The 24,043-nt window shown below is 43.9% G+C and overlaps 1 protein-coding gene across 1 annotated transcript; it reads right to left on the reverse strand.

Moving 5' to 3' along the window:
• Window positions 1-302: 302 nt before the first annotated feature.
• On the reverse strand, window positions 303-20,298 carry LOC132891343 (sterol 26-hydroxylase, mitochondrial-like). The gene is made up of 9 exons (XM_060928857.1): window positions 20,041-20,298; window positions 19,688-19,878; window positions 4,392-4,591; window positions 4,054-4,251; window positions 3,734-3,897; window positions 3,460-3,626; window positions 3,023-3,104; window positions 2,736-2,936; window positions 303-431 (listed from the first exon to the last, which is right to left on the reverse strand). The coding sequence occupies exons 1-9, from the start codon at window positions 20,296-20,298 to the stop codon at window positions 303-305; spliced, it is 1,590 nt and encodes a 529-aa protein (XP_060784840.1).
• Window positions 20,299-24,043: the final 3,745 nt, after the last annotated feature.

A 24,043-nucleotide genomic window follows, 5' to 3' on the forward strand; every position in this document is an offset into this window, starting at 1 on the left:
CACACACACACCAATGTGATTACAGAGTGTATTTATGCAAAGAATTGTTAGAATGACTGAGATTGAGTTCCTTACAGGTGACAGAACAGTTTTTGTACATTTGCCACTTTTGGCCAAGCACCACTCTCTTCAGGTGCCTCGTTTATGAATATGTTAATATAATGGCACGACACTGTGATACCATAGCACTGTGCATGTGTATCTCTTTGGCAAATGAGACTTACAAAGAGTTTTTATGGAGGGTGTATGGATTTCTTCATTGGCTTTGTTTGGTGGATGTTCAAACTCAGCTCAGAGCAGCTTTAAGTGGTCATATTTTTCCGCTCCAGAAAGTGGAAATTGACTGTTCTGTCTGGTACAAGCCCGCTACGACTTAGAACTTTGAACTCTCCCACTTTAGAATCCAGCTTGACTTCAAACAGCTGTATGATCTAGATAATCAAAACAACGTGCAACATTTGAAAGCCTCAGATATCAGAAAAAATATCAAAACATAAAAATATGCACACACATATGAATGTGTGAAAATTCTACACACCCCTGTTAAAACTGCATGTTTTTGTGATGTAAAAAATATAGCCAAGTGTGGCAGCGGGGGCATGGTCAAGCATTGGTCTGTGAATGGAGGGCAGAGTCAGGGAAGGTAAGTGGCAGAATCACTGCACCTGACGTGAATTAACCTGTGTTTGTGTGTCTCCCCCAGTGACCGCGCCCTATACATAAAAGGAGAGAGAGAGAGTAGAGAAAGGGAACTCTCCCCAACCTGGACACTTGTGTGTGTGGGTGAGCAAAGTAAGCTGCTGAAAAGCGCAAAATAAAAGTGTTTGTAAGAACTCAGTTCTGGCCTGCCGTGCTTCTGTGCTCCACCCACCTTCAACTATTCCTACACCAAGATAAATCATGTCAAATCTTTTTCCACCTTTAATGTGATATAGCAAACAGGAAAAATTCAAGTGACATACAGATGTTTTGGGAAAAATGTTTTTGAAAAAAAAGAAAAAGAAATAACATGTGTGTGTAACAGGGTTAAAATATTTTATTTTGTTTATTTCATGTTTTATTTACATTTATATCACTGTATGTGACAGCTGAGTGTTTAGTTATTGGAAAAGAAAAATACATGTCATACTATATTGTTCCATTCGCTTGAATGTAAAATACTATATATAAAAGGTTATAATGGTTTCCTATGGTTCCATTCGCTTGAATGTAAAGTGGGTCTGTGGAAACCTATTGACGGGTGTTTTACCTAGAGACAGCCTTGTCAGTGAACCTGGGTTGGACAAGTAAATCCTGATTTATAATGATTGGACGAGAATTACCCAAGCCCGAGTCTGCGCAATGCATAAGGTTTTTCAGAATGCTGTTCGGGATTGAAGAGTGCAGACACACGGTTTAGCCTCGGAATACTAATGAGACCTTTTATTAGGTATATATCCGCTCCCACTTCAAGGGAGTAGCCTGTAAGATTTTTAAAGTGTCGGCTAGACACTTACAGTCAAACGAGAGTAAGGTAAATGGTTCTAGTAGGGAACAGTTAGCTAAACATAGTGGCTACATTGGATGCTAATGCACTGTAGATAGCTACCGTGCAGGTGCGTGGACATTGCCAGTGCTACTTTGGTTGACAACGGAGAGTACCGCTCAGCTGACAAAGCTGGGCAGAAGAGGCTCCATGGAAATCGACGTATCCCGCGATGGTGTGAGGCGCGAAGCTGCACCGCTGTGTAATGCTGGTGGCCACCGACGGCACTCAGCCTTAGTTCTACAGCAACGAGGTAGCTAATGGCGCCTGTTTTTTTCTTTGGCTCATTTGAGTGAAGCTGTTCGTGGCCTCTCCAATCACAAGCAACAAACAGGCCTGCAACGTAAAGACATTTACTGCCAGCACAGAAGTGTGTGCTGGACTGTGAACTGTGTGGTAAACTGTTGTTTGATTACGTATGGTTATGTTTATTGAATTGAAAAAGTATTGCGAATGTTGACGTCTAAAGCATATATGGAAGATAATTTGAGTTTACTCATACAGGATCTTTTAAGTTGCATGTGTGTACTGAGTACTGAGTTCAGTGTAGAAAACAAATAAGAGAAAGAAGCTGGGACGTTTAATTCAATCATTCTTTGTTACTTTTTGTTCATTAACGATTTTTTCCAGTAAAATACTATTGGGCTTGCTATACTTTATGGTGACAGTGTTTGTTTATTCGGGTACATTCATTTTCAGACAGTGTATATATACAACCCAATGACTATAATAATCTATTATTGGTAACTTAGACATTAAGGTAAAAGAACTCAGGGCACCCCTCATAAGCTTATATTTACCACCGTGATAAAGGGGCGCTACATGTGCACACCCCTTAACTAAACTTTTTATTAAAGCATGTTCTGCTTGTAATACAGCACTCAGTATTTTGGGTGTCCACCAAATGATCAAATCTTGATCTTTAACAATTTTATTTCATTCTTCCTTGCAAAAATGCTATAAATCAGTCAAATTACATGGGGATCTCCTGTGCACAGCCCTCTTGAAAGAATTCCACAGGTTTTCACAGGTTTTGTGTCAAAATAGACTGATATTTGGAACCATCTTTGATTCCCTTGATGATTAAAGTACATTTTCACAGTGGTGTGTAGAATTTTTTATATCTGTTGTAACTGCTGAATAACTGCTGTTAAATAAATAGACAGATAACATTTGTTATATGATCCAGTAAGGTCCTCGGGTTTCTTACCCTTGCCAGAGCCAAGTGTATCTCCAGTTGAGCTATTCGTTTACCAAGACACCCTCTCACTCCAAATCCAAATGGAATGGATCCAAATGGGTTAGGTTTCTCCCTCCCATCCCGTAACCAGCGTTCAGGCTTGAAGATGCTTGATTCAGGGAATACTGTCTCATCATGACTGATTGCATAATGATGCACTTCAAAGCTGGTCTGTTCATAAGAGTTGTTGATTAGTTAAACAGTGATTTATGGAGAATGATACATTTTATAAATAAAATAGGGAGAAAATACAGTACCTTCTTAGGGAAGAAGTGTCCTCCAATAATCACATCATTTTCTGATAAAAGGCGTACATTCTTGGTAACAACTGGGTACATTCTAAACATAATCATAAAATTATATATATATATATATATATATATATATATATATATATATATATATATATATATATATATATATATATGATGGATAAAATAATAAATAAATATATATATGATGGATAAAATAATACATTTATATAGATAAAATAGGTAGCAGACAATGACACATTAATGCTAAATATCCATACTGCCCAGGATATCAGTACACCTCTGAATTGCACTTGTCTTTGATGAAATATAGGAAAAAGTGAAATATAGTGAAAAACGCCATATGTCCTGGATATCAGGTACATGCTATATGGTACTTAAATACAATATGCAAGTACTTATTAATTTTCTTTTCTATAAACCTTAGAGTCTCCTTGATGACAGCCTTGAGGTAGGGCATGCTGTTTATGTCCTCAGCTGTTGGAATTTTGTCCCCCTTGATGATGCTCTTAATTTCCTGATACAGTGTGTCCTGTGACTTTGGATCTTGTGACAGCAGGTACAAGGCCCAAAACATAGTGTTGGATGTCTTAAGAGACAGGACAATTCATTTTGTTTTAGTTTTCATTATACTTTGATCACTGTAGGTTTTGTACTAATTAGCAAAATTAGATAGTAGTGTAAAGTTATCCTTACTGTGTCCACTCCTGCCAGAAGCAGTTCAGCAATGCTTCCATACACCTCCTTCTTGCTCATGTTGGTGTTGGAGAGCAAGTAGCTGAGATAGTCTCCTGCAACTTCCTGACCTGCATCCAGGCGCATCTGAATGTCCTCCATCTTCCTGTCAATGATCTTGCATGCTGTTCAAAATCATGCAGATATTTCTCTCAATAAACTCAAAGAAGAGGTAACAGACTACTATTAGACTAAAACAAAAAATAATAAGTCATATCTATGTGTGACAGAGGAAGAGAGGTGGGAAACTAATTGTTCCAACAATATTTTTATCATCTCACCAAATCTGAAGATTCCATCCCAACCACTTATGTAACACCGCCAGAATGGCAAATAATTGCGAGTCCACTTGGGTAGCAGAGACACAGGCAGAGTATAAGTGAATATCTGGACAATGGCATTAATGAAGTTTTGAGTCTCTGCTGGAATCTCATTTTCAAGACAGCCAGTACGAGTCTCAAACAGAATGCTGGAGATTCCTGAATAAGCAAGCATATGTCTCATCTTACATTTGTATCATCACATACAATATAAAACATGTAATTATATGAGCAGTCTATATATAATCCAGCTAGTTATAACTGTTGTGCAGTTATAATTAAGACTCAACAGACCATACCTTCTAGAGAGAAACGGTACAGCTCATTGGACATGTTGGGTACCAGGTCTCCAGTGGAGCTCATCTTGCGTAAATGGCATATCCGTTTGATAAAATCTGTGACCACCTCATTAACCACATTCTCATACTTCACAGTGTCCTTTGGATGTAGCATCCGTTTGTTCAACACTGATCGGAGTTTGTACCATTTCTCTCCTTCTCTAGTTAGACAAAAAAACCCACAACATATTACTATCAGAATTTCCCACGACTGAAACTTGTTGGTAGAAACTAGGAGAAGTGTTTATGAATGATTCAGGGGGGCCAGTGTTAGACAGGTGCTGTGGCATGCATCAAGGGTGTGGTGCATTATGAAGTGATTGAGACTACGCCTTACTCTTTACAGTGTAAACGCTGAAAGGCTTCTCTTTCTAGATGGTGAATATTACAGTCATTCTGGGTGCTCAGTGTCATTGTCTTTAATCCAAAGAATCCTATTTGTCATACAATTGCTGACATTTATGTATAAAGGATATTAAATAACAAACAGATGTACTTGGCATTGAAAAAAAATCAGTTAGTTCACTTTGTCTAATTTACAAATGAAAATATGTGCAATGTACATGGCATTGTGTAGAACTGAATGATATAAAGGTATCTATTTTGTGTATTTAAAAATAGTCAAGAACATCCAAATATTATATTGTACACTGTTTTTTATTTTAATTTTGATCATTATTATTTTTATTTTTAGCATTTGGTTCGTATGGCAACTGCATCTCTAAATCAGCACATACTCCTTGTGGCAGCAGGGGCGTAATCGAGCGTCAACTGTGGGCTGTGAGGAGTCGGGTAGAACTGGCAGATTACACATGATGAGTTTCACCTGTGTGTGATTACTGGCATTTTACTTATGTGTGTCATTTGTGTATTTTCAGAGAAGCCAGTAACCAGAGAGAGAGAGAGAGAGATAGAGAGAGCAATAAAGTGTAATGTGTGCATGTGTTCTTAGATTAGTGTGAAGTCACTGCAAAATGAAATTAAAGAAAAATAAAAATGCACTTTGAGTTGTCAAGCCTGTCATTTCCTAATTTCCCACAAGCCGCAAACAGTGTTACACTGGTGCCAAAACCTGTGTATTGACAAAGAAACAGCATCATGGATTCCATGCCAGTTGTAGACATCCTCCAGACCCTTGTCAGCAGTCACCAGACACAACATCAGGCCCTCATCACACTGCATGCAAAACAAGAGCATCATTTCCAAGTTCTACTGCAGGCCCAGGCAGAAGACCAGCAGGCGATCTGGAGCCTGGTCCAACTAGAGGATACTCCAGCAACTACTCCCTGCGATACTGTAGCCAAACTCCATATTCTGCTGCACTGAATGTGTCTGCAGGTTGACCCTTAGGCCTTCGTGGAGCTCTTTGAGTGTGTCACCGAACCGTTCTTGTGGCCAACCTCGCAGTGGATGATCCACTTATTGCTCCTCCTGTCGGGTGAAGCCTAGCTCATGGCTCAACAGCTCCCAGCTGCCAACCTGCTGGGGTATCCGGACATGAAGCAGGCTATTCTGCAGCAGGTTGGCTGCACCCTGGAACAACATTGCCAGCACTTCCACACACCGGCATACAAGGAGATTGGTTGCCCATCCACCTTTGCCCAACAGCTCCAAGATGCCTGCTGATTGTGGCTGCTAACAAAAGAGTTCGACATCAATGACATCATCGAGTGAGTGGTACTGGAGCAGTTTCTCATTCAGGTGCTTCATCCTGGGTCCATTGCCATGTGCAGCATCGCTGGAGGAGGCAATCTGGCTGTCCGAAGCCATCTGGCAGCATTTCTGGGAGCAGGCACTCTCACTCCTTCTGTCTCTCATTCTCTTCCATCTCTCCCCTCCCCTACCCCTGCACCATGGAAATGGGGGCCAATTCCCCCAAAGCCCACTCTCCAAACCTGTATCTACCCCTGTTTTCCCCCACCCCATTGTGCCTTCATGCATATATTGTCACTAACCCTCTCTGTCTCCACAAGTGTAGCCATCTGTGCTCACCAAAAGCCCCTGGAAGGTCTGCAGGTGCAGCAGGGAAGCTGGGCATTTCCAAGATCAGCATTCCCATAATGAGGCAGGTATTCTGATCTGCATACATAACGCACCTCGGACCTCCCCCAGTTTATCAGGAGCATACTGAGTGGCAGTGAGAATTCAAGGGGCTACACAGCAGGCCTTTGTGGACTCAGGCAGTAATCAGACCACAATTCATCAAAGCCTAATTCAATGCGGAGCAGTGAGGCATGCACAATTTGTGAAGGTAAGGTGTTGTGGCAGCGGGGGCATGGTCAAGCGCCGGTCTGTGACAGGAGGGCGGAGTCAGGGAAGGTAAGTGGCAGAATCACTACACCTGATGTCAATTAACCTGTGTTTGTGTGTCTTCCCAGTGACCGCACCCTATATAAAGAGAGAGAGCAGAGGAAGGGAGCTCTCTCCTGAACCAGATGACTTGGGTGTGTGTGTGTATATGTATGTATGGAAGAGAGTGTTTGCATCTGAAAAGAGCAAAATAAAAAGAGTTATGGAACTTTATTCTGGCCTGTCATCTTTCTGTGCTCCTCCCCCTCCTACGAATTTCCACAGTGGTGCCGAAACCCAGGAAGGAGCACAGGAAAAGAACAGCCCCATGGAGTCCTCCCCCTTCGCAGACCTGGTCCACGCCCTCGCCACGGCCCAGCAGAGCCAGCACCAGACGCTAGTCACCCTCCAGAAGGAGCAAGAGCGCCGGTTTGAGGCCCTGGTGCTGGCACAGCAGGAAGATCGACGGGCGTTCCGGCACCTCCTCACATCGGCAGGGTCCACCATCTCCACCGCCGCGGGCCCTTCTTCTCTCACCCAAGCCAAGATGGGCCCGTAGGACGACCCCGAGGCCTTCCTCACGCTCTTTGAGCAGACAGCAGAGGCCTCAGGCTGGCCGGTGGAATAGCGAGCGGCGCTCCTCCTCCCCCTGCTAACGGGCAAGGCGCAGCTGGCCGCGCTACAGCTCCCCACTATGCAGACCTTCGCCGGGCCATCCTCCAGCGTGTGGGGCGCACCCCTGAACAACAGCGACGGCGCTTCCGTGCTCTGCGGCTGGAGGAAGTCGGCCGGCCGTTCGCGTTTGGCCAGCAACTCCGGGACGCCTTCTGGTGGTGGTTGAGGGCCAACAACCACGACGCCGAGGGAATCCTCGATCAGGTGGTGCTGGAGCAGTTCATCGGCTGCCTGCCTGCCAGAGGGAACCGCGGAGTGGGTCCAGTGCCACCACCTGGCGTCGCTGGATCAGGCCATCGAGTTGGCAGAGGACCATTTGGCGGCTGTTCCGATGGCAGGACAGCGGACATCCTCTTCTCTCCTCTCCTCTCTCTCTCTCCCCCTCTCTCCTCCTGTGTCTCGTCCTCGCCCCGTTCCCCCACCGCGGAGGCGGGGGCCGGCCCCACCCCAGCCTGCCCGTCGCACCCGCGGTGCCCTCCCGTTTTTCCTTTCTGTGTCTGTCTCTTCCCCCTCTCAGGTGAATGAGCCCCAGGGCGCCGGTGCAGAGAGGAAGCCCAGGCCGGTTTGCTGGCGCTGCGGGGAGCCAGGCCACCTCCAACAGCAGTGTTCGGCAATGGAAGTGGGCACGGTGGTTCGGATCCCTGACGCGCCAGGAGATGCCCTCGATCGGGCCGGAGCGTATCGCATACCTGTGAGTATCCAAGGGGATACATATCAGGCGTTGGTGGATTCTGGTTGTAATCAGACCTCAATTCACCAAAGCCTGGTGCAAGACGAGGCATTGGTGGGAGCACAGTGGGTGAAGGTGTTGTGTGTGCACGGGGATGTTCACAGCTACCCTTTGGTGTCAGTCCACATTTTTTTCCGAGGGAAAAAAATTTATAGTAAAGGCGGCGGTTAATCCTTGCCTCACCCACTCGATAATTTTGGGGACTGATTGGCCAGGATTTGGGGAGTTGATGAGTCATTTAGTGAAGAGTGGGTCCTGCCATAGTTCAGCAGGGGGAGGTCCCGGTGTAGCCTTGGCGGGAGCAGCTGTCACAGAGCCGTCTACGTCATCTCCACGTCAGAGTGAGGAGCCACAGGCTCCTCCTCCCTCTCTCGGGGAATCCCTGGCGGATTTCCCATTAGAGCAGTTGCGAGACAAGACTCTGCAGCATGCATTTGACCAAGTGAGAGTAATCGATGGTCAAATGCTCCTGCCAAACGCCACCCCGTCCTTCCCCTATTTTTCTATTATGAAAGATAGATTATACTGAGTGACGCAGGACACTCAGACGAAAGAGCAAATCACACAGCTTTTGATTCCAAAAAGCCGCCGGGAATTGATATTCCAGGTGGCTCACTTTAATCCCATGGCTGGACACTTAGGGCAGGATAAGACAGTAGCCCGAATAATGGCCCGATTCTATTGGCCGGGGATTCGCGGCGATGTCCGTAGGTGGTGTACGGCATGCCGCGAATGCCAGTTAGTAAATCCAGCGGCCATTCCAAAAGCGCCTTTGCGCCCTCTACCATTAATCAAGACCCTGTTTGAAAGAATTGGGATGTATCTTGTTGGGCCATTAGATCAGTCAACACGAGGGTACTGCTTTATATTAGTTCGGGTGGACTATGCAATGCGATACCTGGAAGCAGTGCCTCTTCACAATATCTCAGCATGCAGTATTGCGGAGGCACTCTTCCGCGTCATCTCCTGAGTTGGAATCCTGAAAGAGATTCTGACTGATCAAGGCACCTCGTTTATGTCACGAACACTGAACGAACTGTATGGGTTATTAGGTATTAAGCCGATCCGCACCAGCGTGTATCACCCACAAACGGACGGTTTAGTTGAACGGTTCAATCGCACCCTCAAGAATATAATTAAAAAATTCGTAAGTGAGGACGCACGTAACTGAGATAAATGGCTCGAACCCTTGTTATTTGCAGTGCGAGAGGTCCCCCAAGCCTCCACGGGGTTCTCCCTGTTTGAATTATTATATGGGCATAAGCCGCGCAGCATTTTAGATATGCTGCGAGACAATTGGGAGGAGGGACCTTCACCAAGTAAAAATGAAATTCAATACATTATTGACCTGCGTGCAAAACTCCACACACTCACACACCTAACCCAGGAGAATTTGCGGCAGGCCCAAGAATGGCAAACCCGCCTGTACAACAGGGGTACGCGCTTTAGGGAGTTCGCACTGGGAGATAAAGTACTCATACTGTTGCCCACATCGAGCTCCAAATTGATCACCAAGTGGCAAGGACCCTTTGAGGTCACACGGCGAGTCAGGGACGTCGACTATGAGGTGAGGCGAACGGACAGGGGTGGGGCGCTACAGATTTACCACCTCAATCTACTCAAACTCTGGAACAAGGAGGTTCCCGTAGCGTTAGTGTTGGTGGTTCTGGAGAAGGTGGAGCTGGGGCCGGAGGTTCAAAAGGGAGCATTGGCATCACATACCTCTCCGGTCCCCTGTGGAGACCACCTCTCCCCGACCCAACTCGCGGAGGTTGCCCAGTTGCAGACTGAGTTTTTGGACGTGTTCTCGCCCCTGCCCGGCCGCACCAACCTCATAGAGCGCCACATTGAGACACCCCCGGGGGTGATAGTGCATAGCCGCCCTTACAGGCTACCCGAACACAAGAAAAAAGTGGTTCGGGAAGAATTTGAGGCCATGCTCGAGATGGGCATCGTCGAGGAGTCCCACAGTGACTGGAGCAGCTCAGTGGTCTTGATTTCCAAGGCCGACGGGTTGGTCCGGTTCTGTGTGGACTACAGAAAAGTCAATGCAGTGTCTAAATTCGACGCGTACCCAATGCCTCGTATTGATGAGTTACTCGATCGTCTAGGCATGGCTCGCTTTTACTCGATGCTGGATTTGACAAAGGGTTATTGTCAGATCCCTTTGACTCCATTATCTCGAGAAAAAACGGCCTTTTCCACACCGTTTGGCTTAAACCAGTTTGTCACACTTCCTTTTGGGCTGTTTGGGGCACCCGCTACGTTTCAGCGGCTGATGGACAGGGTCCTCCGCCCCCACACCACCTATGCGGCCACATACCTCGACGATATCATTATTTATAGTAATGACTGGCAGCGGCACTTACAATACCTGAGGGCCATCCTTAGGTCACGGAGGCAAGCGGGTCTCACAGCCAACCCAAAGAAGTGTGCGATTGGGTGGGTGGAAGTACGGTATCTGGGCTTCCACTTGGGCAACAGGCAGGTGCGTCCCCAAATTAATAAGACAGCAGCAATTGCGGCCTGCCCGAGGCCCAAGACCAAAAAGGGGGTGAGACAGTTCCTGGGGCTGGCTGGCTACCATCATAGGTTTATACCTAATTATTCGGACGTCACCAGCCCGCTGACTGATCTCACTAAAAAGGGGGCACCAGATCCGGTCCAGTGGACGGAGCAATGCCAGAGGGCTTTCTCTGAGGTAAAGGCTGCACTGTGCGGGGGGGCCACTGTTACACTCCCCTGACTTTTCTCTCCCTTTTATGTTACAGACGGATGCATCGGACAGAGGGCTGGGGGCCGTGTTGTCCCAGGAGGTGGAAGACCGTCCAGTGCTGTACATCAGCAGAAAGCTGCCAGTACTCGAGGGGTGCTACAGCACGATTGAAAAGGAGTGCCTCGCGATCAAGTGGGTGGTCCTCGCCCTCCGCTACTACCTGCTGGGACGCCCTTTCACCCTCTGTTCGGACCACGCACCCCTCCAGTGGCTCCACTGCATGAAGGATGCCAACACGCGGATCACCCGTTGGTATCTGGCACTCCAACCCTTCAACTTCAAGGTGATCCACAGGCCGGGGGCGCAGATGGTTGTGGCAGACTTTCTCTCCCGTCAAGCGGGGGGGAGTCGGCTGCAGGCCGGACGGCTGCCCGGCCTGAGTCGGGCGGTGGGGGTATGTTGCAGCGGGGGCGTGGTCAAGCGCCGGTCTGTGACAGGAGGGCGGAGTCAGGGAAGGTAAGTGGCAGAATCACTACACCTGATGTCAATTAACCTGTGTTTGTGTGTCTTCCCAGTGACTGTGCCCTATATAAAGAGAGAGAGCAGAGGAAGGGAGCTCTCTCCTGAACCAGATGACATGGGGGTGTGTGTGTGTATATGTATGTATGGAAGAGAGTGTTTGCATCTGAAAAGAGCAAAATAAAAAGAGTTATGGAACTTTATTCTGGCCTGCCGTCTTTCTGTGCTCCTCCCCCTCCTACGAACTTCCACAGGTGTATACATGGAAATGTTCACAAGTATCCACTGGTGCCTGTCACTATCCAATCCATCATTATCCGGACTATGGTGTAGGACAGTGCAAAGCCAATTTGATGAAGAGGGATTGCCCAGAGACTGACAAGTGCAACTGTGGAGAAGTCCAGATTTTGGTCTATCTGCAGACGTGTGGTGGAGTGGGAGAGGAGTGCACCAAGGATGACCTATGTGAGGGAAGTGACATGGCAATGGTTGTGGCAAAGTGATGGCAGGATGTCATCTAGGAGTCTAACACACAAATGAATGACCAAATGAACTATCCTATTTATGGGCAAAAAGCAGAGTGTGGAGGTGGCGGTTCCTACATTCAGTGTTCCTACCCTCAATTTTAAGCTCCTTCCCTTCCATCTTTCACACTCTCTCCTAACACGCCTCCCCCCTCTCTTTCTCCTTCTCTGTTTTGGCGCAACAGTAGCACACTTTCCACCGGCACCCCGTTGACCAACAGTACCAGAGGCGGTCGTTGTTAACCCGGGCCCCGACCGATCCGGTATGGTATTTCTCTTTTCATTCCACATGTTAGATTTGGCACAGTTTTACGCCGGATGCCCTTCCTGGCGCAACCCTTTCCAATTTATCCGGGCTTGGGATTGGCACCAAGAGTACGCTTATACACCCCCAGTGGCTGGATTATGGTGTCTTGGAAGTTATTAGGGAAAAATTGGGAGGAGAGACCTTTGACAAGTAAAAGTGAAATTCAGTATTTTTTTTTTTTTACCTGAGAGCAAAAAATAACTCCACATGCTGAATCATCTAACCCAGAAGAATTTACTCCATGACATTCCCGGCTGTATAATGGGGGTCTAGGCTATGTGAATTTGCACGACAGAGCAAGGTTAGATGACATCATTTTTCTGGCCAGATAACTAAATAATTCTGGCTTGCGCTTAGCTAGCTTAGCCTGAGAATGCATGAGCTCGACACCATGGTAGCAAGTATGAAGTGACAGGGGCCCTTTCACATGACATCATTGTAACTGCAGATTTGTTTATCGGGCTTTGTGTTGGACAACAACAAACTTTGTGTTTGACAACAACTGGCACAAATGTATGCGAGTGATTGTAAGCCCAATTCAGTACATCTACAGATAAACTTGTAGAAGTTACATCTAAAAGAATAATGCCAGCGACCTGTAGTGCTTTGGGATGTAATAACAGATGTAGACATAAGCCTGGTTTAACTTTTCACCATTTCCCATTGAGCCCAGAAAGATGAGAAAATAGCGAGCTGCAGTTAAACGAGAAGACTGGATGCCAACAAAGCATTCCTTTGTGTGTGGAGAACATTTTATATCAGGTTCGTATAAAAGCTCTGTGAAACATTAAATTGTATATCTGGATGTGGGCTTTGGTTTAGACGTAATATATTTTATTAGATCTAATGCTTGGCTAGACCAGCATTTTTGTCCTGCACTGATAATGTAGACTAGGCTAAACACCATAAAATATGTGAGATCTAGGCCCTGGCTTGTTTATTACTATGAGAAGTCCATGTTTGAGCTTACCTTTGTCATAATAAGGTATTTTTCTTTATCGGGAATTTCCCATAACATTCTGGAATGCACAAAACCTGCCTTGAAATATTGGGAGGCATCTGTATTTTCATATGCCTTTAGCATCTCTGGTGTATTTACAAGCCACAAATACTAAATATGTAGTTCAGGATGTCATTGTGTCTCAAATCTGGAAGCTGGCTTACTGTACACTTTTCAAGTGGAACAAATACATTTGTGGGTAAACTAAGAAGAAGTCGTCTTTTTTTTGTCACATGTACACTCAAGCACAGTGGAATTCCTCCTCTGCATTTAAACCATCTGAAGTGATGAACACACACACACACACACACACACACACACACACACACACACACACACACACACAGAGAGAGCGCGCTAGCGAGCGAACACGCACAGTGAACATGAATACATTTGTGGGTAAATTATATGGATCTGTGATGCCTGCAGATTTCAGCTTTTAGATGTAATGCTGGTATAGGATAATTTTTTATTGTCACAATGTTTTCCGCATGTCACCACCTTGGTGTGACACAGTTCTATAGTTATGCTAATTAGTTAAAGCTCCTCACGTTCGGTGATTTCTGTAGGGCCATACTGTTGGTCTCAAGAGGTAGGAAAACGGTCCCAAAATGGAGAAAAGCGACCCTCAGCACATCAAAATGATCACATCTTGTCTGTATGATATTGTTCTTGCAAGACATAAGAAAATGTGATGCACAGTTAAAAAATTTTTATTTTTTAAATTAATTTTTTTTTAAATAAAAGGATGTAGCTAAAAGGAAAGTGAATTGTGTTCAAATACTGTTGAAGGTTGAACATCATTAAAAGCTTTTGGAAACATCAGTATGCATCACCATTGCCTGACTAGGGTTTAGCTACATCTCCTTTGGCCAAGTATTGTAATTTGTAAATAATATTCTGCTTAAAAGTGCAGAAAAACATCCTTAATGCGTGCATATGCATGCATATATGTGTGTGTGTGTGTTTGTGTGTGATATACAGTGGTGCTTGAAAGTTTGTGAACCCTTTAGAATTTTCTATATTTCTGCATAAATATGACCTTTATCATCAGAGTTTCACACAAGTCCTAAAAGTAGATAAAGAGAACCCAGTTAAACAAATGAGACAAAAATATTATAGTTGGTCATTTACTTATTGAGGAAAATGATCCAATATTACATATCTGTGAGTGGCAAAAGTATGTGAACCTTTGCTTTCAGTATCTGGTGTGATCCCCTTGTACAGCAATAACTGCAACTAAACATTTCCGGTAACTGTTGATCAGTCCTGCACACCAGCTTAGAGGAATTTTAGCCCATTCCTCTATACAGAACAGCTTCAACTCTGGGATGCTGGTGGGTTTCCTCACATGAACTGCTTGCTTCAGGTCCTTCCACAACATTTTGATTGGATTAAGGTCAGGATTTTGACTTGGCCATTCCAAAACATTAACTTTATTCTTCTTTAACTATTCTTTGGTAGAACGACTTGTGTGCTTTGGGTCATTGTCTTGCTGCATGACCCACCTTCTCTTGAGATTCAATTCATGGACAGATGTCCTGACATTTTCCTTTAGAATTTGCTGGTACTGTATAATTCAGAATTCATTGTTCCATCAATGATGGCAAGCTGTCCTGGCCCAGCTACAGCAAAACAGGCTCAAACCATGATACTACCACCACCATGTTTCACAGATGGGATAAGGTTCTTATGCTGGAATGCAGTGTTTTCCTTTCTCCAAACATAACACTTCTCATTTAAACCAAAAAGTTCTATTTTGGTCTCATCTGTCCACAAAACATTTTTCCAATAGCCTTCTGGCTTGTCCACGTGATCTTTAGCAAACTGCAGATGATCAGCAATGTTCTTTTTGGAGAGCAGTGGCTTTCTCCTTGCAACCCTGCCATGCACACCATTGTTGTTCAGTGTTCTCCTGATGGTGGACTCATGAACATTAACATTAGCCAATGTGAGAGAGGCCTTCAGTTGCTTAGAAGTTACCCTGGGGTCAGACCCATTGCAACAAGGTAGGCAGACTTGGCAATTGCCTAGGGCCCCAGCCCTCGAAGGGCCCCCGCTGCTGAAAGACTGGTTATGTATTCAATAGCAATGACAACTTTTTGAGTGCGGCAGCACAGCGCCTAATGACACTTGTTGAAATACCCTAGTTCCAAGGGGGGCCCCCTAATGCACAACAGCGCCTCCCTACATGCTTTGGCCGAAAAGTTCAATGACAGTCTGTTGTCAACCCCTCAATGCCCATCTCCGTCCAGTCAAGTGGTTGCAGAGCTCCGCGGCAAAAAAAAAAACAAACAAAATCAAATATGAAGCGAAATTACCCCTCAGGGAGCCAGAAGAGAAAGAAGAAAAGGGAAGAGGAAGACAGAAAAAAAACAAGACACTGGTAAGTGAGAATGTACACACTCATTAATACCAAGCGGGTCGACAAGCAAATTTGGTAGCTAGCTTACGTTAATGGTAGTTATCTTGTAGACAGTGTTTATAAAGTGATGTAAACGTTGTCATGCACAACAGGCTTACAAACTTGCAAGGACTGGCTAAAAATTCTAATATGTGCCACACAAATAGGTGAAAGACTGTCAACTTCTCCCAGATTAACTTATTGTGTTTATCAAAATGTCATAGTCAGAGTTAGTTTCAGCGAGCTGCATGGCTTTCATCAGAAGTAGCTAGTGTGTCGTGAGCATGAATGGAGTAGGACAGGGGATGGTTCACAAGAAAGCTCTTTTTTAAATAAATAGGCTACGTTTGTGACCTTGGTCGGATATTAATGCAGTAATTCAGCTAAAGAAACCCAAACTTTCTGCAAGGAAGCCCTGCTGCGATCAGCACAGCTAATGGCTACGACATGGCAAGTTTGCTTCGCTTGTGTCTCTGTATTGTTTTTGCTTCCATGATTCTAGTTGTGTATTCTTAAATTTTTATGTGTTTTTCTATACATTTTGCACTTTTCTGTGTGTGCTGGTTCTTATTAAGATTCTTATTCATGTTTGTAATCATTTAATCACCATTTGAAGTTATTTCTACTTGTGTATATACTGTAAATATTTAGTGTTGTGTTATTTGCACATTTTATATTACTTTGTCTTATTTTCATATTTGATTTATATATATATATATATATATATATATATATATATATATATGTGTGTGTGTGTGTGTGTGTGTATGTATTTTGTCTATTCTTGTGTTTAATTGGGTTTGATAATTATTTATAATAATGTAGAGTTCATTTACTAAGTAAAAATCGTAAGAATGATTACAATATGTGTGATGTTTATTTATTAAGTCTTCAGTGGGTAGGCAGCCATAAGGCCTTTCATCGAGGGGGGGATAATTATGGGCCCCAGATCCCCTTTACCTAGGGCCCCCAAATAGCTTGAAACGGGCCTGCCTGGGGTCCTTTGTGACCTCGCTGACTATTACACGCCTTGCTCTCGGTGTGATCTTTGTTGGTCAACCACTCCTGGGGAGGGTAACAATGCTCTTGAATTTCCTCCATTTGTACACAATCTGTCTGACTGCAGATTGATGGAGTCCAAACTCTTTAGAGATGGTTTTGTAACCTTTTCAAGGCTGATGAGCATCAACAACACTTTTTCTGAGGTCCTCAGAAATCTCCTTTGTTCGTGTCATGATACACTTCCACAAATGTGTTGTGTCATGAACCAGCTCAAATTCAAGACAAAAATCAGGGAGACCACACAAATAATCAAAGTTAACATATAAACTGAATGTATTTAACTAATATTAAATCAAACACAAAAAAACAATTAAAATTATGTAAGTCAGTAAAGTCAAAAGTGTAGTGAGTGTGTGAATATGAGGAAAGGTATTGTCAATGAGTACTTAAAATGAAAATAAGGCTAACAACACCCAAAACAAAACCCAACCTAAAATGTCCAGCCTAATGGAAGGAGAGAGAGAGAGAAAAAAAATCGACTGCATCAGTCCTGTTGTATAGTAATCAGGATCTGAGTAGGTGCAGGTGTAACATCCAGTCTCCTGACACAACAGGACCGCCTCCTAAGGAGGAAGAGGAAGGAACAACAAACAAGGAAAACCAAAACATCAAAGATGGGGTCATGGAGTCATCACAGTTGTGAAGATCAGACTTTGATAGATCCCTATTCTTTAAATAAAATGGGTGCCCACTCACACCTCATTGTCATCCCATTGATTGAAAACACCTGACTCTAATTTCACCTTCAAATTAACTGCTAATCCTAGAGGTTCACATACTTTTGCCACTCACAGATATGTCATATTGAATCATTTTCCTCAATAAATAAATTACCAAGTATAATGTTTTTGTCTCATTTGTTTAACTGGGTTCTCTTTTTCTACTTTTAGGACTTGTGTGAAAATCTAATGATGTTTTAGGTCATATTTATGCAGAAATATAGAAAGTGTTCACAAACTTTCAAGCACCACAGTATCAGTGTTGTAGTCAAGTCACTAAACCTCGAATCCAGTCTTGAGTCCCTAGTGTTCAAGTCTGAGTCAAGTCATTCAAAAAAATTTCGCGTTGAGTCCCAGTTGAGTCTGCTATTGATCTGAGTCAAGTCCGAGAACAAGACTCCAACCGCACCATTTGATGGTGACAGTTTTAGCATCATTAACATTAGTTTGTTCCTGAACATGATGTATGAACAAGTGAATGTTCATTCTCTTTGTCAAGGAGTGTGAAGTATTTTGTCAGAAATGGTTGGGAGACAGATGGAAGTGCAGAAGGTATGTTTATTAATACAAGTGAAGACAGGTAAAAAATCCAGAATGGCAGGCAAAATTGTAAAACAGTCTTTAACCTCTCCAGACAAAGAGCCAAGTCCAAAGTCCAGCTGAAATGCCTTCGAGACTTCCTCTTTGCTGATGATGCTGTTGTCACTGCCCACTCAGTCGACAACTTTTCGCAACTCATGACCCGGGTCAGCCAGGCCTGCCAAGACTTTGGCTTTACAATCAGCCTGAAGAAGACACAGGTCATGGTGCAAGATGCAGAATTTTCACCGCACATCTGCATCTCAAACCACAAACTGGATGTTGTCCATGACTTCATCTACCTAGGATCTACCATCTCTGACTCCCTTTCTCTTGACACTGAACTCAATAAGCAGATCGGCAAAGCCTCCACCACCATGGCCAGACTGACGAAGAGAGTGTGGACGAACAGCAAGCTGACAGAGCACACCAAGGTTCACATCTACAGCACTTGTGTTGTGAGCACCCTCCTGTATGGCAGTGAGTCTTGGACCATATGAGCCCAACAGGAACACAAGCCAAATGCCTGCCACATGCGCTGTCTTCAACACATCCTAGACATCAAGTGGCAGGACAAAGTTCCCAACACCACCGTCCTGGAGAAAGCTGGAATTCCTAGCTGTACAGCTTGCTGAATCAGAGATGCATGCGCTGGCTCGGAAACGTTGTGTGTATGGACGATGGCCGGATCCCAAAAGACCTCCTGTATGGCGAACTGGCACAGGGAAAACAGCCCATAGGCAGACCCCAGCTGTGATACAAAGACGTTTGCAAAAGAGACTTGAAGGCCTTGAACATCGACACAAACATCTGGGAAACCTTGGCTTCAGAGCAAACAACCTGGAGACAAGCAGTACACAAAGGACTCTCCAGCTTGGAAGAGACACTTGCCCAACAGTCCGAAGCCAGGAGACAGAGACAGATAACCTTCAACCAGACTGACAGACCATCCTCAGTCTTCATCTGCCAACTGTGCCGGAGGACTGCCATTCCCGCATCGGACTCATTAGTCACACTCGACACTGTTCCCGATCCTGATTGACAACCAGGGTGCAGACCCATAGTCTCCCGAGACTGAAGGATGCCTACTAGGTTACAAAAAAATCAAGAAGAAATCAGAGTCCTCGACTCCAATTTATGAGTCCAAATGCAGTTAATGTACAAGTCCAAGTCCAAGTAAAAATTAGGCCACAAGTCAGACTCAAGTACTACAAGCCTGATAAAACCCCAATTCCAAAAAATTGGGATGCTGTGTAAACTGTAACTAAAAAGAGAAAGCAATATATCTTCACATTGTGTTTTACACAATGCCACAACTGTTTGTAATTGGGGTTTCATTCATAGATAGATAGATAGATAGATAGATAGATAGATAGATAGATAGATAGATAGATAGATAGATAGATAGATAGATAGATAGATAATAGAGAGAGAGAAAGAGAAATTTGTCTCAAATTGGAAATGTACTTTTAGATTATAATTCAAATATACAATTTCATCATTCAAGTTGTCAGTGAGTGCACCAGAAGCTCTAGGAGTCATCCAGAGCCAATTCAAAGACCTGAATCATTTGTGAATGTTTACTACTGATGTGTCAATGTTGCAGCCCATTCATGAACAGGGAAAGTGACTCAGACCATGATTAAATCAGGTTTATTAGAGTAAGCCTTAAAATTAAATAAAACAGCAAACAAAAATACTCATACACACAAAGAAACACCAGTGTGGCTTACTCAGTAACTGGCCCGTAACCCAGACTGTTCATATCTCGGTATTCAGTCCATAGAGTAATTTCTCCTCTGCTAGGGAATTTATCATCTTTCCTCATCAGCTCCTCCAGCAGTCCCACACTATTCAGTGAAATTGTTTGCTTCTTGCCAACTCTTACTTTATATATGGGCCCATAAAGCTGCTTTTCATATAACTAGAGAAATTACAAAAAGAAAAAAGATTTTACTCTGCAAATCTTAATCACTCACAAATGGTACTAAGTATCAAGATGACTATGACTAACCAAAGAAAATAAACCACACAGCAGTGAGATGCCTCTACATGCGCAGAGTCTCCAACACTTTGCATACTGTACCTGCAGCTCATGGGTGCGATTGTAGTACCCTTTAAAGATCAGCATGTACAGCATTCTGGGAAGAGTGATCTCAGGGAGGTCAGCCTCTGTCCTGATGCTCCCATGACGAACAGAAGCTGATGCATTTCCACCTGCATTTCTCTTTAAGTCCAGACTAGCTGTAGTGGACCTAAGGAACACCCGAAGAACTGTTGCCTCAGTTGAACGCAGCATTAGATGTCCTGCCATTAGTGGATTAGGACCTGAATATCTAAACATCAGCTCGTGTTTCACTTTGCAGAAAGAAGGAGGAAGGAAAACACTCTGGAATATTACTTTTCACTTAAAAGAATACAGGCTGCTATAACAACACTGTGCCTGAAGAACACCGTTGAACTTTGATACGTGAAGATTATTTATTTAGTGGTTCAATGCAGTTTGCCACATGATCAGATAAAAAGTAAATGATATACCAGATTTGCACTTCAGAAATATAAACAAGTTCACAAACTGACATTTCAGGCCAAATACTCTGACACTCAGTAAAAAAAAAAACCCAATGTTTTTGGTTTCCAAATGAAAAGTTCAAGGTTGACAATGCTGATTTTATGATTTCTCTAAAATTATTGTTCTGAGGCACTTAAAATTAATTATGAAAAAAATGAGCTAGATTATATGAGGAGCAAAGCTTACTTGGAAATAACTGTAATATGATGCAAATTCATTTCCAGATCTAGATATTCATAAGTATAAGCTGGGTGGTAACACACTTTGAAGTAATTAATATTTGAAAAACATTGGATTTACTCCATACACTCTGGGGTTTATGTAGCAAACTGTCAGGTATGTGGCCGTAGATGGATGTAAGTGCAGAATGTCACGCTTCCGGGCTCACCCAACACTCAGGACTCTACTTCCCACAATCCCCCTCACACACCAGTCACTACCATGTGCACTCCATCAGCCAACCTGGAGCCACTCCCTAGGAGTGGTTCCCCCGAGTTCTAATCACCATCACCTGTACCTTTTTGTTTATGTCTGTATTTATACCCCTTTGTTTGTTTTGTTCTTTGCATAGTATTGCCTCTACATTTCGTGAGCCTACTGAGCATTATTATACTGATTGATTACCTGTGTATGACTCTTTTTGCCTTCCTGTTTTTTCCCGTTTTGCCTAGCCCTTGTGTTTGTTTGCCCGTTTCTCTTGCTTCCTGGTTTTTCGATCCTTGCCTGTTTCCCAATTACGATTTGCCTAGCCTTGTGTTTAGCTTGCCTGTGTTTACTGATTCCTGGTTCTTGGACTCTTGCCTGTTTCCTGACCACGATTTGTCTAGCCCTCATTACTGTTTTGGATCTCTCGGTATTGACCTGGCCTGGCTTTTGTACATTGTCTTTTTTCATTGTTCTCATTAAAACCTTGAGTTCACAATCCGCGAGCATCTGGTTTGTTACAGCCGCATTACAGAATACTGTGCCATCATGCAGATGGCGGATTACACGGAGCTACATGTAGTGCTTAGCAGCCAAGGACAGATGCTTGGACAACATCACCAGCTTTTCGACTCTGTGACTCAGGCCAAGTTTACATTAGACCGTATCTGTCTCGTTTTCTTCGCGGATGCACTGTCCATTTACATTAAACCGCCTGGAAATGCCGGGAAATGGGAATCCGCCAGGGTCCACATATTCAATCCAGATTGTGTCAGCTCCGGTGCTGTGTAAACATTGAGAATACGCGGATACACTGTGCTGAGCTCTAGCTGGTGTCGTCATTGGACAACGTCACTGTGACATCCACCTTCCTGATTCGCTGGCGTTGGTCATGTGACGCGACTGCTGAAAAACGGCGCGGACTTCCGCCTTGTATCACCTTTCATTAAAGAGTATAAAAGTATGAAAATACTGATGCAAATACTGCCCAATGTGTAGTTATGATTGTCTTTAGGCTTGCCATCCTTCCACTTGCAAGTGGTAAGTGATATGCGCTGGGATCACACACACAGCGGCTCAGTCCCGAATCACAGCTTGTGCACTTCACTCGCGTGCTCTGTGAGCTGCGCAGGGCCGGAGTGCGCACCCTCCAGAGGGCACTCGCTGTTCAGAGCGGAGTGATTTGGAGCGCAGGATGCCTGCGGAGCCAAGCGTATCTGTATATTGGTGTTGCTGTGTGCACGCAAATCGTGTATTGGTGTTGCTGTGTGCACACTAATCATTTTAAAAACGTTAATCTGATGATCCGCTGATACGGTCTAATGTAAACATGGGCTCAGTCCAACCAGACTCTTAGGCTACGTTTACATTACGTCGAATCAGCGGATCATCAGATTAACGTTCTTAAAACGATTTGCGTTTACACTAAAACCGTTAGCCGTGCACACAGCAACACCAATACACGGATACGCTCGGCTCCGCAGGCATCCTGCGCTCCAAATCACTCCGCCCTGAACAGCGAGTGCCCTCTGGAGGGTGCGCACTCCGGCCCTGCGCAGCTCACACAGCGCGCGAGTGAAGTGCACAAGCCACGATTCGGGACTGAGCCGCTGTGTGTGTGATCCCAGCGCATATCACTTACTACTTGCAAGTGGAAGGATGGCAAGCCTAAAGACAATCATAACTACACAATGGGCAGTATTTGCATCAGTATTTGCAGTATTTTCATACTTTTATACTCTTTAATGAAAGGTGATACAAGGCGGAAGTCCGCGCCGTTTTTCAGCAGTCGCGTCACATGACCAACGCCAGCGAATCAGGAAGGTGGATGTCACAGTGACGTTGTCCAATGAGGACGCCAGCTAGAGCTCAGCACAGCGTATTCGCGTATCTCAATGTTTACACAGCACCGGACCAGATACGATCTAGATTGAATACGTGGACGCTGGCGGATTCCCGTTTCCCGGCTTTTCCAGGTGGTTTAATGTAAACGGACAGTGCATCCGCGAAGAAAACGAGACAGATACGGTCTAATGTAAACGTAGCCTTATGCAACAGCAAGGTGAGGCAAGGCAAGGCAAGGCAAGGCAAGGCAAGTTTATTTATATAGCACATTTCATACACAATGGCAGTTCAATGTGCTTTACAGAAGTAAAAACAAAAACAGTAAACAATAGAGAAATAAAATTACATAAAATAATTTTATCTTTATTCTAAAATAATTAATTAAAAGAATTAAAAGAAAATAATAAGAATTAAACAATAGTAGAAATAAAATATTAAAATGCCAAAAAGAAAAAGGAGAAAGAGAAAGAAAAAAAAAACCGAGCAGAATAAAATAGAATAAAGTTAAAATAAATTTAAAACATGCAGAGAAAAAGATTATAAAAAATGTAAAATATTAATTATTTAACAGAAAGCATCTGAAAACAGCTTGGTCTTTAACCTAGATTTGAAGCTGCCAACAGCAGGAGCATTTTTAATGTCCTCTGGCAGTTGGTTCCATAGCTGCACTGCATAGTAGCTAAAAGCTGCTTCACCACACTTTGTTTTAACAACTGGTTTTAATAGTAAATTTTTCTGTTGCGATCTGGTAGATCTGATTGGGTTAGGCCGCTGCAACATATCAGAGAGGTAATTGGGCCCTGTACCATTTAGAGATTTGTACACCAGCAGCAATGCTTTAAAGTCAATTCTGTAGCTTACTGGAAGCCAGTGAAGGGACCTTAGAATTGGAGTAATGTGCTCTGTTCTTTTTGTTCGTGTGAGAACCCTCGCCGCTGCATTTTGAACCAGCTGAAGTCGTTTAATGGTCTTTTTTGGCAGGCCTGTGAAAAGGCCATTGCAGTAATCAACCCTACTAGAGATGAAGGCATGTATTAGTTTTTCCAGATCATGTTTTGACATAAGTCCTCTTAGTTTGGAAATGTTTTTTAGGTGATAAAATGCCGTTTTAGTGATTGCTTTCATGTGACTGTCAAAGTTTAGCTCGCTGTCAATGAAAACACCAAGATTTTTAACCATTTCTTTAGTTTTAATCCCTTTTGTGTCAAGAATAGTGGTAATCCTGAGTCTTTCATCTTTTTTTCCAAAT

This window comes from Neoarius graeffei, chromosome 9 (genome assembly GCF_027579695.1).
Source record: "Neoarius graeffei isolate fNeoGra1 chromosome 9, fNeoGra1.pri, whole genome shotgun sequence".
Lineage (NCBI taxonomy): Eukaryota > Metazoa > Chordata > Actinopteri > Siluriformes > Ariidae > Neoarius > Neoarius graeffei.

Bases quoted from the DNA above. Each gene is read 5' to 3' on its own strand.
- LOC132891343 (XM_060928857.1), bottom strand. From the start codon at position 20,298: ATGTTTAGATATTCAGGTCCTAATCCACTAATGGCAGGACATCTAATG. The intron at 4,252-4,391 runs GTATGGTCTGTT...TTGCTTATTCAG, and splicing joins GTACCGTTTCTCTCTAGAAG to GAATCTCCAGCATTCTGTTT. The intron at 3,627-3,733 runs GTAAGGATAACT...CTGTCTCTTAAG, and splicing joins TTCTGGCAGGAGTGGACACA to ACATCCAACACTATGTTTTG.